The sequence below is a fragment of the Salvelinus sp. IW2-2015 genome, linkage group LG4q.1:29, assembly GCF_002910315.2.
Source record: "Salvelinus sp. IW2-2015 linkage group LG4q.1:29, ASM291031v2, whole genome shotgun sequence".
NCBI classification, from domain to species: Eukaryota; Metazoa; Chordata; class Actinopteri; order Salmoniformes; family Salmonidae; genus Salvelinus; species Salvelinus sp. IW2-2015.
Genome location: NC_036842.1, coordinates 34,136,908 through 34,149,302, shown reverse-complemented (window position 1 = coordinate 34,149,302; position 12,395 = coordinate 34,136,908). Strand labels below are relative to the sequence as shown.

Below are 12,395 nucleotides of genomic sequence, written 5' to 3'. Positions count from 1 at the left end.
TTGTGAGTGGCCGGTCACCAAGAGGGATTCTGCGAGGTTGGAAGCATGAGTTTGCTGTGAACTCTTCTTGACTTATGACTCTTTCGACATGTCTTCCTTCAGCTGGTCATTTCTTTTGGAATGTTTCGAGACCTGTCAAAATAGACCCTTTCTAGATAGTAGGCGTTTCGCTCTTGGTATGTTGTGTTGTGGGTCCTCTGTGTGTGTTTTTCTGAGTTTGCTGTTCTTGTAGCTGTTCTCTCGACAGACATCTACAGTCATGTGAAAGAAACACTTCTCTCTGAGGCACTCACCCCCCTCTTTCCGACAGTGATTCTTAAGTGTTTTTTCACTATTTTGGACTTTGTTTCAGACTACTTCAGACTGTGTGGAAGCGGCCTCCCCCCGTGGCCTTATAACCTGCTCTAACTCTCCCTTTCTCTCTCTCCCCGCTCTGGCTCTCTCTCTTATTTCCTCTCCCAGGCTGTCTAAAGAGTTACAGGAGAAGACCCGTCTGGTCCAGAGTCTACAGATTCAGCTGCGAGGCCAAACTCCTAGCAGCCACCACAGCTCAGACTCGGACCTGTCGGACAGGGTCTCTAACCAGGCCACAGCCTCCTACCACAACAGCCCCACCCTGCCAGCCTGCAGCAAACTCCATGGCAACCAGGCCTATCATGGTAAGAGATCATCAAGCTACTAGTTATAACATGCTGAACAGACAAAATAACTTAATGCTGTTGTATTATGCCACGTGTAGCTGAAAACCCAGACAGTTTTCAGTTCGTCATCAAGGTTGTATGAAATGAACAATGTCAAGAGTTGTCAGTTGTTCAGAATGAGCTCAACCGATGTCCCCAGACTTGCTATTGAGTGCAGGGAAGCAGAGAAAGGTCCATGCTAAAGAGAAGCTACCCTTTGAATGTCACCCAGGTCCGGTCACTGTCCCCGAGTCTCTCCTTCTTCCTCTGTTTTTTGCCAGGGTCGCATTCATTACACAATGGAAAACTTTTAAAAACTTTGTTGCAATGGAAAATGAAAATGAGCACCCTTAGTCCAACTAGTTTCTCCCTGTTTCAGATTGTTTTCTTCCATTCGGTGCCTAATGAATACGAACCAGGTGTGGTATGTGAGTAGTGCAGAGTTAAGCTATTCTGGGCTTGTGCCGGATTAACTTTTAGCTCTCCATTAAATATGGTTATTGTTCCCCTCTGGCGGCCCAGCCGGGTCAGTGTCGTTGACATTGCCTTTGCATCCCAGTCAGTCTAATGGTACTTATTTTCCACTCAGGCCCATTGTGGACCAGTCAGGGATCTCGAAAGGACAAAGAGGGCCAGCCAAGGGCAGTACGGGTGTCCGGTTACACCCATTACTGTTTTCTCCCCCCTCCATCCCCTCCCCTCTCTCTCCACTTAAAACTGCATTATTTAGTAGTTCCGCCTATCTGGTTTAATCTTCAAATTGTGTTTTGCTTTGAGTGTCGACAAAGAGGGCTATTACAAAGATAGATGATGTGTTGTGAGAGGAGAGCAGGGCTACTGAAGAAGAACTCCTGCGGCACTGCAGATGCTAGCGAGTTGCAGTTTTTTACTCATAGGGCTCCTGAGTGTTGGGCAAAGTGTTCATAGGCTAGGCTAACTTAGCAGAGGCTCATTTGGTGACGAGTTTGTTGTGCATGGAGACTAAGCTAACGGGGAGCATTCTATAGTATTAGTTTGAAGGGGCTAGGCTAGGCTAACCATCAGAGCTGTCATTCAGCCAGTCAGTGTAGGTAGCGAGGCTAACCATCAGAGCTGTCATTCAGCCAGTCAGTGTAGGTAGCGAGGCTAACCATCAGAAGCTGTCATTTCAGCCAGTCATGTGTAGGTAGCGAGCCTACATTCAGCGCTGTCATTCAGCCAGTCAGTGTAGGTAGCGAGGCTAACCATCAGAGCTGTCATTCAGCCAGTCAGTGTAGGTAGCGAGGCTAACCAACAGAGCTGTCATTCAGCCAGTCAGTGTAGGTAACGAGGCTAACCATCAGAGCTGTCATTCAGCCAGTCAGTGTAGGTAGCGAGGCCAACTCTGATACCATGGATGTAAAGGAGGAGAAAGTGGAACCAAATGACATAATTCGAGGACGGTGGAAAATGGCACTTGATGCTACCAAAGATGAATGCATGGGTACATAGGGATATTGTGTGGACTGACATTATATTTTTTCTCTCTAGGATTTTGTTTAAAAAATGTTTAGGCTACGTCGCACAAAGAAAAATGTTGTAAACAACTTGTTCAAATGTCCTCTTATCCTATACTTCATCCATCCAGGAATGAAAGAGTCCAACGGGGGCTCAACGTCGGCTCCAGACTCTGCAGCCCAGCAGACTGGGGGCGTGGCTAAGGATGGGGGTGTGTCTGGCCCTGGGGTCGTTTCTGAACATAAAGGGAGAGCCAGGCAGCTCCAGGGCCTGCAGAGGGAGAATGGGCGCCTGGTGGAGCAGCTGAAGAGCAGCGAGGAGCTTAATGCCACGCTGCGCAGCGAGCTGGACCTCCACCGCTCTATCCTGGTCCAGGGGATCTCCACGCCACTACACACCCAGGGAGAGGGGCTGGGGCAGAGCCAGGGACAGGCTGGGGGGTCACCACAGAACAGGGAGGACCAGAGGGGAGAGGGACACCCAGCCTCACAGCAGGACACTGCCCAGCTACGCAGCATGAACCCAGGTACAGAGCCGGGAGTGGGGGGTGATCATCACGTCTGAATGGGGATTATAAGCCTGTAGTTGCTTCTAATGGTATGTTCATTGGATCTGTATGTGTTAGTGACACTTGTCCTCACAAGGTTAGAAAAGTGTGTGTATATTTTGACTGACATTTTTGTCAGACCTGTTAGCAGAACACCTGTTGGAGATCAGAGCCCTGAGACAGCGTCTGGAGGAGACCATCTACAACAACGACCGGCTCAGAGAACAGCTGGAGAGAAGACTGGGCGAGGTGGAGAGAGACCCAGGTACACACACCTCTACCTCTCTCTCTCTATGTTCATATTTGCATAGAGTCACACTGACTGGCTGAGATGGATACTCACACAGAGCATATTATGTTTGACTTCCTCCTCAATGATGAACTTAGCAGCCACCAACATCTTCATCCACGGTACGGAGGAGCAGGGCCAGCTGACCAGCGAGCTGCGGTTCCTCTGGGGACAGAACCAGGCCCTGAAGGAGCAGCTCAACCTGGGCTCCAGAGGTACCACTAACGAATAGCCGCTTTCCCCACATACTAGTGTGTTTGTGATTCCTGAATTGATTGATACCACAACCTGGGCATTGCTAGCCTCATGCTCTTACCAACTGAGCCACAAAATGTCCCCAATATAGCAGAGGGAGAATAATAGCCCATTTTGTTGTCTATCCTATTAATATTATATTTAAATATTATTATGATCTCTCCAGACAAGCAGAAGGAGAACGAGAAGCTGCGTGAGGCGCTGGCCAGACGGACGGCCAAGCTGGAGCAGAGCAGAAAGGAGTGTGAGGTCCTGAGACAGGAACACACACGTCTTCAGGACCGCCTGGACAGGAGCATCCTGGAACACACACACCTCCAGGACACACTGCACTACAGCCGCCAGGAGATCCACAGGTAATATACAGAAACACACACACAGGACACGCAAGTTTGTAGTGATTCATATGTTGATGATGTAAAGAATATTTTCTGGTCTGTGGGGTGTAATTTTATTTAACCTTAATTTAACCAGGCAAGTCCGTTAAGAACAAATTCTTAATTACAATGACGGCCTACCAAAAGGCCTTCTCCGGGGACGGGGCCTGGGATTTAAAAAAAAAAAATTAAATAAATGCAATATAAATATAAATTAAGAAATAGAGTGACTAAATAAATATAAACTATACTATGAAACAAAGATCAATTATATAAAGAATGATAGTAAAAAGCTACGGGCACCTTAAATTAAATCTTGGTGGGAAAAGCCAACTCAGCTCCATCGTTCATTGAATCAGATGGCTCATTCATCACAAAGCCCACTGATATTGCCAACTACTTTAATGATTTTTTTCATTGGCAAGATAAGCAAATTTAGGGATAACATGCCAGCAACAAACGCTAACACTACACACCCAAGTATATCAGACCAAATTGTGAAAGACAAGAATTGTACTTTTGAATTCCGTAAAGTCAGTGTGGAAGAGGTGAAAAAATGATTGTCTATCAACAATGACAAGCCACCGGGGTCTGACAATCTGGATGGGAAATGACTGAGGATAATAACAGACGATATTGCCACTTCTATTTGTCACATCTCCAATTTAAGCCTACTAGAAAGTGTGTGCCCTCAGGCCTGGAGGGAAGCTAAAGTCATTCCACTACCCAAGAATGGTAAGCCACATTTACTGGCTCAAATAGCCGACCAATCAGCCTGTTACCAACCCTTAGTAAACTTCTGGATTTTTTGGGGGGACCAGATACAATGCTATTTCACAGTAAACAAATTGACAACAGACGTTCAGCACGCTTATAGGGAAGGACACTCAACAAGCACAACACTTTCACAAATGACTAATGATTGGCTAAGAGAAATTGATGATAAAATTATTGTGGGGGCTGTTAGACTTCAGTGCAGCTTTTGACATTATCGATCATAGTCTGCTGCTGGAAAAACGTATGTGTTATGGCTTTACACCCCCTGCTATAATGTGGATAAAGAGTTACTGGTCTAACAGAACACAGAGGGTGTTGTTTAATGGAAGCCTATCAAATATAATCCAGTTAGAATCAGGAATCCCCCAAGGTAGCTGTTTAGGCCCCTTTGCTTTTTCAATTTTTACTAACGACATGCCACTGACTTTGAGTAAAGCCAGAGTGTCTATGTATGCGGATGACTCAACACTATACACGTCAGCTACTACAGTTACTGAAATGACTGAAACACTTAAAAAGAGCTGCAGTTAGTTTCAGAGTGGGTGGCTCTAAATATTTCTAAAACTAAAAGCATTGTATTTGGAACAAAACACTCACTAAACCCTAAACCTCAACTAAAACTTATAATAAATAAATAATGTGTAAATTGAGCAAGTTGAGATGACTAAACTGCTAGGAGTAACCCTACATTGTAAACAGTCATGGTCAAAACATATTGATACAGTAGTAGCTAAGTTGGGGAAAAGTCAGTCCATAATAAAGCGATGCTCTGCCTTCTTAACAACACTATCAACAAGGCAAGTCCTACAGGCCCTAGTTTTGTCGTACCTTGACTACTGTTCAGTCGTGTGGTCAGGTGCCACAAAAAAGGACTGTAGAAAATTGCAATTGGATGTACACAGAGAGCTAATATTAATAATATGCATGTCAATCTCTCTTGGCTCAAAGTGGAGGAGAGATTGACTTCATCACTACTTGTATTTATGAGAGGTATTGCATGTTGAATGCATCGAGCTGTCTGTCTAAACTCCTGGCACACAGCTCGGACACCCATGCATACCCCACAAGACATGCCACGAGGTCTTTTCACAGTCCCAAAGTCCATAACAGACTATGGGAGGCACACAGTACTACGTAGAGCCATGACTACATGGAACTCTATTCCACATCAAGTAACTGACGCAAGTAGTAAAATTTGATTTAAAAAAACAGATAAAAAAACACCTGATGGAACAGCGGGGACTGTGAAGCAACACAAACATAGGCACAGACGCATGCATACACACACACACGATAACATACGCACTATATACACACATACACATGGATTTAGTACTGTAGATATGTGGTAGTGGTGTAGTTGGGGCCTGAGGGCACACAGTATGTTGTGAAATCTGTGAATGTATTGTAATGTTTTTAAAATTGTATAAGCTGCCTTCATTTTGCTGGACCCCAGGAAGAGTAGCTGCTGCTTTGGCAGCAGCTAATGGGTATCCATAATAAATACAAATACAAACTCCTAAATACATACACACAGGGTGCATAAACACACACTCACACAGGGTACATCATACTAAACACACACACAAACCCCAGGTGGAAAGGGAGAGGAGAGGTGATACTGCTGTGGAGAAGTAGACTCCTGGTATTGGGTGTCATCCTCACTCAACTGTGTCACTGGGAGACCAAGGTCATGGGTCACCAAGGTCATGTAAGCCAGGTTTTCCCAAACTGGGGTACGTGTTTTTTCTTCACATTTTTCAAACAGTACAATTGTATTTTCCAACGGGGCTATACATTTGGGTGAGTTTTTTCTCACCTGTGTACCCTCGTTTCACTGCCAAAAATAAAATTAAACCATCTAGTGTTCAGCTAAATAACAACACAATGTCAAATACAGGTAGCCTAGCCAAATAATTAACATCCAATCACATTAACTGTTACTCTCTCGCGGGAAACCTTCACTCTTTCGCAGACATTTAGAAGCGAAACATGACCATTTCAAAAAAGTAAGCCACGGGAGTTTTTTGAGCGAGAATAAAGACGACTTTCGAGTAGTAAGACATGTATAAAAGCAACAGATACCATTAATAAGAAGGGGCTAGAAGCGTCTTATGGTGAGATACCGAGTGGGTAGGACAGGCAAGCCCCATACTGTTATGGAGGACCTAATTCTTCCTGCTGCCGTGGATATGGCTGGGACAATGCTGGGGGAAAAGGCCAAAAAAACTATACAGACAATGCCTTCATCAAACACTTTCACGACGCATTGGTGACATGACAGGAGATGTTTTGAAACAATTACTGCTTTGCATACAAGCCAGTGAATTATATGCGTTACAGCTGGATGAGTCAACAGATGGGGCGGGCCTGGCACAGCTCCTGGTATATGTCTGTTATATTTATGGGGGATCAATTTAAGGAAGACATCCTCTTCTGGAAACCAGGACAACATGAGAGGATATTTTTTTAAGTACTGGACAGCTTTGTGACATCAAATGGACTTTGGTGGTCAAGATGTGTTGGTATCTGTTCTGATGGCGCAAAAGCCATGACAGGGAGACAACGTGGAGTGGTAACGGGCGTGCAAGCAGTTTCTTCCGACGCCACTTGGGTACACTGCAGCATCCACCGAGAGGCTCTTGCTGCCAAGGGAATGCCTGACATCTTGAAAGAGGTTTTGGACACTACAATGAAAATGGTTAACTTTTTTAAAGCAAGGCCCCTGAACTCTTGTGTATTTTCTGCATTAAGCAATGATATGGGCAGCAACCATGTAACGCTTTTACAACATACAGAAGTGCGCTGGTTGTCAAGGGGCAAATTATTGACACGTTTTTTAAAAATTGAGAGACGAGCTTAAAGTTTTCTTTACTGATCATAATTTTCACTTGTCTGACCGCTTGCATGATGACAAGTTTCTCACACGACTGGCCTATTTTCTCGCCTGAATGATCTGAATCTAGGATTACAGGGACTCTCCGCAACTATATTCAATGTGCGGGACAAAGTTGAGGCTATGATTTAAGAAGTTGGAGCTTTTTTCTGTCTGCATTAACAAGGACAACACACAGGTCTTTCCATCAATGTATGATTTTTTTTGTGTACAAATGAACTCAATCTTGTGATATAGCAAAGCACCTGAGTGAGCTGGGTGTGCAATTTCGCAGGAACTTTCCGAAACAAACAACTGGATTCGTTATCCCTTTCATGCCCTGCCTCCAGTCCACTTACCGATATCTGAACAAGAGAGCCTCATCGAAATTGCAACAAGCGGTTCTGTGAAAATGTAATTTAATCAAAAGCCGCTGCCAGATTTCTGGATAGGGCTGCGCTCAGAGTATCCTGCCTTGGCAAATCTCACTGTTAAGACACTGATGCCCTTTGCAACCACGTACCTATGTGAGAGTGGATTCTCGGCCCTCACTAGCATGAACACTAAATACAGGCACCGACTGTGTGTGGAAAATTATTTGATTGAGACTCCAATACAACCCAACATTGCAGAGTTATGTGCATCCTTTCAAGCACAATTATTGATGAATAAATAAGGTTTTAAATGTAAGATGGCTAAATAAAGAGCAAGATTATTGATTATTATTATTATTATTATTTGTGCCCTGGTCCTATAAGAGCTCTTTGTCACTTCCCACGAGCCGGGTGGTAACAAAGACTCACACTCATTCTTGTGTTTAATAAATGTATCGTATAGTGTGTGTGTGGCAGGCTTACAATGATGGCAAAAACAATATTTGAGAGTGTGCTGACCCTGGTGCATTTCTGATCATTTCTATTGGGCACAAAATGATCTAGAGGGGGTACGTAGCTGGAGGTTAAATGTTTGAAGGGGTATGGGAAAATATAAAGTTTGGGAACCACAGATGTAAGGGATTCCACATTAGTGTGTTTGTGTGTTCTCAGATTGCAGAGTATAATGGTGTTCTCAGTAATGATGATGTGTAATGTGTTGGTTATGGTAATGATGAACGTACAATGTCATGACATTGGTTAATTTGTGTACTTTCAAGTTGCATGGCAAGATTGAAGTGCTGATTTTCTCAGTGTATACTGTGACTGGTCTCTGTCTTGTGTCCGCTAATGCAGTGTAGATGTGATGTGTTAGTCACTGGTGCAGTGTAGATGTGACGTGTTACAGTCGCTGTGTGCAGTGTTACATGTATGTGTTAGTCACTGGTGCAGGTAGAATCTGACGTGTTACAGTCGCTGGTGCAGTGTAGATGTGACGTGTTACAGTCACTGGTGCAGTGTAGATGTGACGTGTTACAGTCGCTGGTGCAGTGTAGATGTATGTGTTAGTCCTGGGCAGTGTAGATGTGACGTGTTACAGTCGCTGGTGCAGTGTAGATGTGACGTGTTACAGTCGCTGGTGCAGTGTAGATGTGATGGTAAATGTGGGTGTTTCATTGGGTTGCTACTGGGGTGGCAGGTAGCCTAGTGGTTAGAGCGTTGGGCCAGTAACCGAACGGTTGCTGGATCAAATCCCCGAGCTGACAAGTTAAAAATCTATCTTTCTGCCCCTGAGCAAGGCAGTTAACTCACTGTTCCCCGGGCGTTGAAGATGTGGATGTCGATTTATGGCAGCCCCCCGCAGCTCTGATTCAGAGGGGTTGGGTTAAATGCGGAAGACACATTTCAGTTTTACAACTGACTAGGTATCCCCAATTCCCTATACTGTGTGTCAGTCTGTACGTGCGTGTGTGTGCAACTTGCTTGTATACCCGTCCTAAACGTGTGTTCCTCTAGATTGCAGTGTGAGGTGAAGATGCAGAGACAGCAGCTGTCAGACAGTCAACACCTCCTCCAGTCTCTACGCGTGGAGCTGCAGGTCTACGAACAGATCAAAACTGCCAATGGGACACACAAGCACACAGGTAGTGTCCTACAAGCACACAGGTAGTGTCCTACAAGCGTGCGCACACACACACTTGTCGCTTAGTTGTTTCTGACATTCCCTCTCTAGAGTCCAGTGGTACAGCCCAACAGTCTGGTCCTGGTTCAGGGTCTGGGTCGAACCAAGTGGACCTGGGGGAGCTGCTGTCAGAGATCCGCCACCTGAGGCTGCAGCTGGAAAGGAGCATCCAGACCAACACGTCCCTGAGGCAGAGACTGGAGGAACAGCTGCTCAGAGGTCCCAACCGCCCAGATACCATCAATATCAACTATCTACTGGCTACTTCAGGTACAGTGAGCTCCAAAACTATTGGGACAGTGACAATATTTTTGTTGTTTTGGCTCTGTACTCCAACACTTTGGATTTGAAATGAAACAATGACTGAGGTTAAAGTGCAGACTGTCAGCTATAATTTGAGGGTATTTTTATCCATATCAAGGGAACTCTAAGAAAGAACAGCACTTTTTTGTAGATGTGCCCAATAGAAATGTTTTGTCATAGAAATGAATGGTAAAATATGTATTATGTCATTTTGGAGTCACTTGTATTGTAAATAAGAATATAATATATTTCTAAACACTTCTACATTAATATGAATGCTACCATGATTAAGGATAATCCTGAATGAATCGTGAATAATTATGAATGAGAAAGTTAGATGCATAAATATCATACCCCCCATGTTATTGTAATGGTGAGAGGTTAGCATGTCTTGGGAGTATGATATTTGTGCGTCTAAAATGTTTCACTCGTCATTTATTCACAATTCATTCAGGATTATCCGTAATCATGGTAGCATACACATTAATGTAGACGTGTTTAGAAATATATTATATTCTTATTTACAATACAAGTGACTCCAAAATGACATAATACATAATTTACCATTCATTTCTATTGGGCACAAAATGATCTGAAACACAACCATAACAAACAGCAAATGCATCCAACAAGTTTGTAGAGTCACAAGCTTGTGTGCTATGGGACCAAATACTAAACTTCTGACTTTTTAATACACATAAGTGAATTTGTCCCAATACTTTTGGTCCCCTAAAATGGGGGGACTACACTGAGTGTACAAAATATCAGGAACACTTGAGTTGCACCCCCTTTTGCCCTCAGAACAGCCTCAATTAGTTGGAGGCATTCCCACAATTGTGTCAAGTTGGCTGGATGTCGGACCATTCTTGATGCACACGGGAAACTGTTGAGCGTGGAAAATCCAGCCGCTTTGCAGTTCTTGACACAAACCGGTGCGCCTGGCACCTACAGTTGAAGTTGGAAGTTTAAATACACCATAGCCAAATACATTTAAACTCAGTTTTTCACAATTCCTGACATTTAATCCTAGTAAAAATTCCCTGTTTTAGGTCAGTTAGGATCACTACTTTATTTTAAGAATGTGAAATGTCAGAATAATAGTAGAGTGATTTATTTTGGCTTTTATTTCTTTCATCACATTCCCAGTGGGTCAGAAGATTACATACACTCAATTAGTATTTGATAGCATTGCCTTTAAATTGTTTAACTTGGGTCAAACGTTTCGGGTAGCCTTCCACAAGCTTCCCACAATAAGTTGGGTGAATTTTGGCCCATTGCTCCTGACAGAACTGTTGTAACTGAGTCAGGTTTGTAGGCCTCCTTGCACGCACACGCTTTTTCAGTTCCGCCCACAAATCTTCTATAGGATTGAGGTCAGGGCTTTGTGATGGCCACTCCAATACTTTGACTTTGTTGTCCTTAAGCCATTTTGCCACAACTTTGGAAGTATGCTTGGGGTCATTGTCCATTTGGAAGACCCATTTGCGACCAAGCTTTAACTTCCTGACTGATGTCTTGAGATGTTGCTTCAATATATCCACATCCTTTTCCTCCCTCATGATGTCATCTATTTTGTGAAGTGCACCAGTCCCTCCTGCAGCAAAGCACCCCCACAACATGATGCTGCTACCCCTGTGCTTCACTGTTGAGATGGTATTCTTCAGCTTGCAAGCCTCTCCCTTTTTCCTCCAAACATAACGATGGTCATTATGGCCAAACAGTTTTATTTTTGTTTCATCAGACCAGAGGACATTTCTCCAAAAAGTATGATCTTTGTCCCCATGTGCAGTTGCAACCCGTAGTCTGGCTTTTTTATGGCAGTTTTGGAGCAGTGGCCTCTTCCTTGCTGAGAAGCCTTTTAGGTTATGTCAATTTAGGACTCGTTTTACTGTGGATATAGATACTTTTGTACCTGTGTCCTCCAGCATCTTCACAAGGTCCATTGTTGTTTTTCTGGGATTGATTTGCACTTTTTGCACCAAAGTACGTTCATCTCTAGGAGACAGAACGTGTCTCCTTCCTGAGTGGTATGGCGGCTGCGCGGTCCCATGGTGTTTGTTTGTACCGAAGAACGTGGTACCTTCAGGCGTTTGGAAATTGCTCCCAAGGATGAACCAGACTTGTGGAGGTCTACAGTTCTTTTCTTGGCTGATTTCTTTTGATTTTCCCATGATGTCAAGCAAAGCGGCACTGAGTTTGAAGGTAGGCCTTGAAATACATCCACAGGTACACCTCCAATTGACTCAAATTATGTCAATTACCCTATCAGAAGCTTCTAGAGCGATGACATAATTTTCTGGGAATTTTCCAAGCTGTGTAAAGGCACTGTCAACTTAGTGTATGTAAACTTCTGACCCACTGGAATTGTGATACAGTGAATTATAAGTGAATTAATCTGTCTGTAAACAATTGTTGGAAGAATTACTTGTGTCATGCACACAGTAGATGTCCTAACCGACTTGCCAAAACTATAGTTTGTTAACAAGACATTTGTGGAGTGGTTGAAAAACGAGTTTTAATGACTCCAACCTAAGTGTATGTAAACTTCCGACTTCAACTGTACTCACCCTCTGATTGGCACACATACACAATCCATGTCTCAATTGTCTCAAGGCTTAAAAGTCCTTCTTTAACAAGTACCATAAATAAGGGATCATAGCAGTCAGTCTGTCATGGAAAGAGCAGAGTTCCTAATGTTTAGTGGACTCTAGAAATGACAGCACTTTTTGTACATACACAAACGGTTCACCCGATATGGATA

At 43.8% G+C, this 12,395-nt stretch overlaps 1 protein-coding gene across 6 annotated transcripts in view; it reads left to right on the top strand.

Moving 5' to 3' along the window:
• The window catches only part of cdk5rap2 (CDK5 regulatory subunit associated protein 2), a 64,705-nt gene that overhangs the window by 46,338 nt on the left and 5,972 nt on the right, over positions 1 to 12,395 (top strand). For 5 of the 6 annotated variants that reach the window (XM_023984501.1, XM_023984504.1, XM_023984505.2 and 2 more), the window contains 7 exons: positions 463 to 659; positions 2,287 to 2,682; positions 2,843 to 2,968; positions 3,091 to 3,207; positions 3,414 to 3,603; positions 9,166 to 9,293; positions 9,383 to 9,601. In XM_023984501.1, coding sequence (XP_023840269.1) covers positions 463 to 659; positions 2,287 to 2,682; positions 2,843 to 2,968; positions 3,091 to 3,207; positions 3,414 to 3,603; positions 9,166 to 9,293; positions 9,383 to 9,601 — 1,373 coding nt within the window. The remainder of the gene's footprint in view (positions 1 to 462; positions 660 to 2,286; positions 2,683 to 2,842; positions 2,969 to 3,090; positions 3,208 to 3,413; positions 3,604 to 9,165; positions 9,294 to 9,382; positions 9,602 to 12,395) is intronic. The other variant, XM_023984500.1, reaches the window with a different exon arrangement.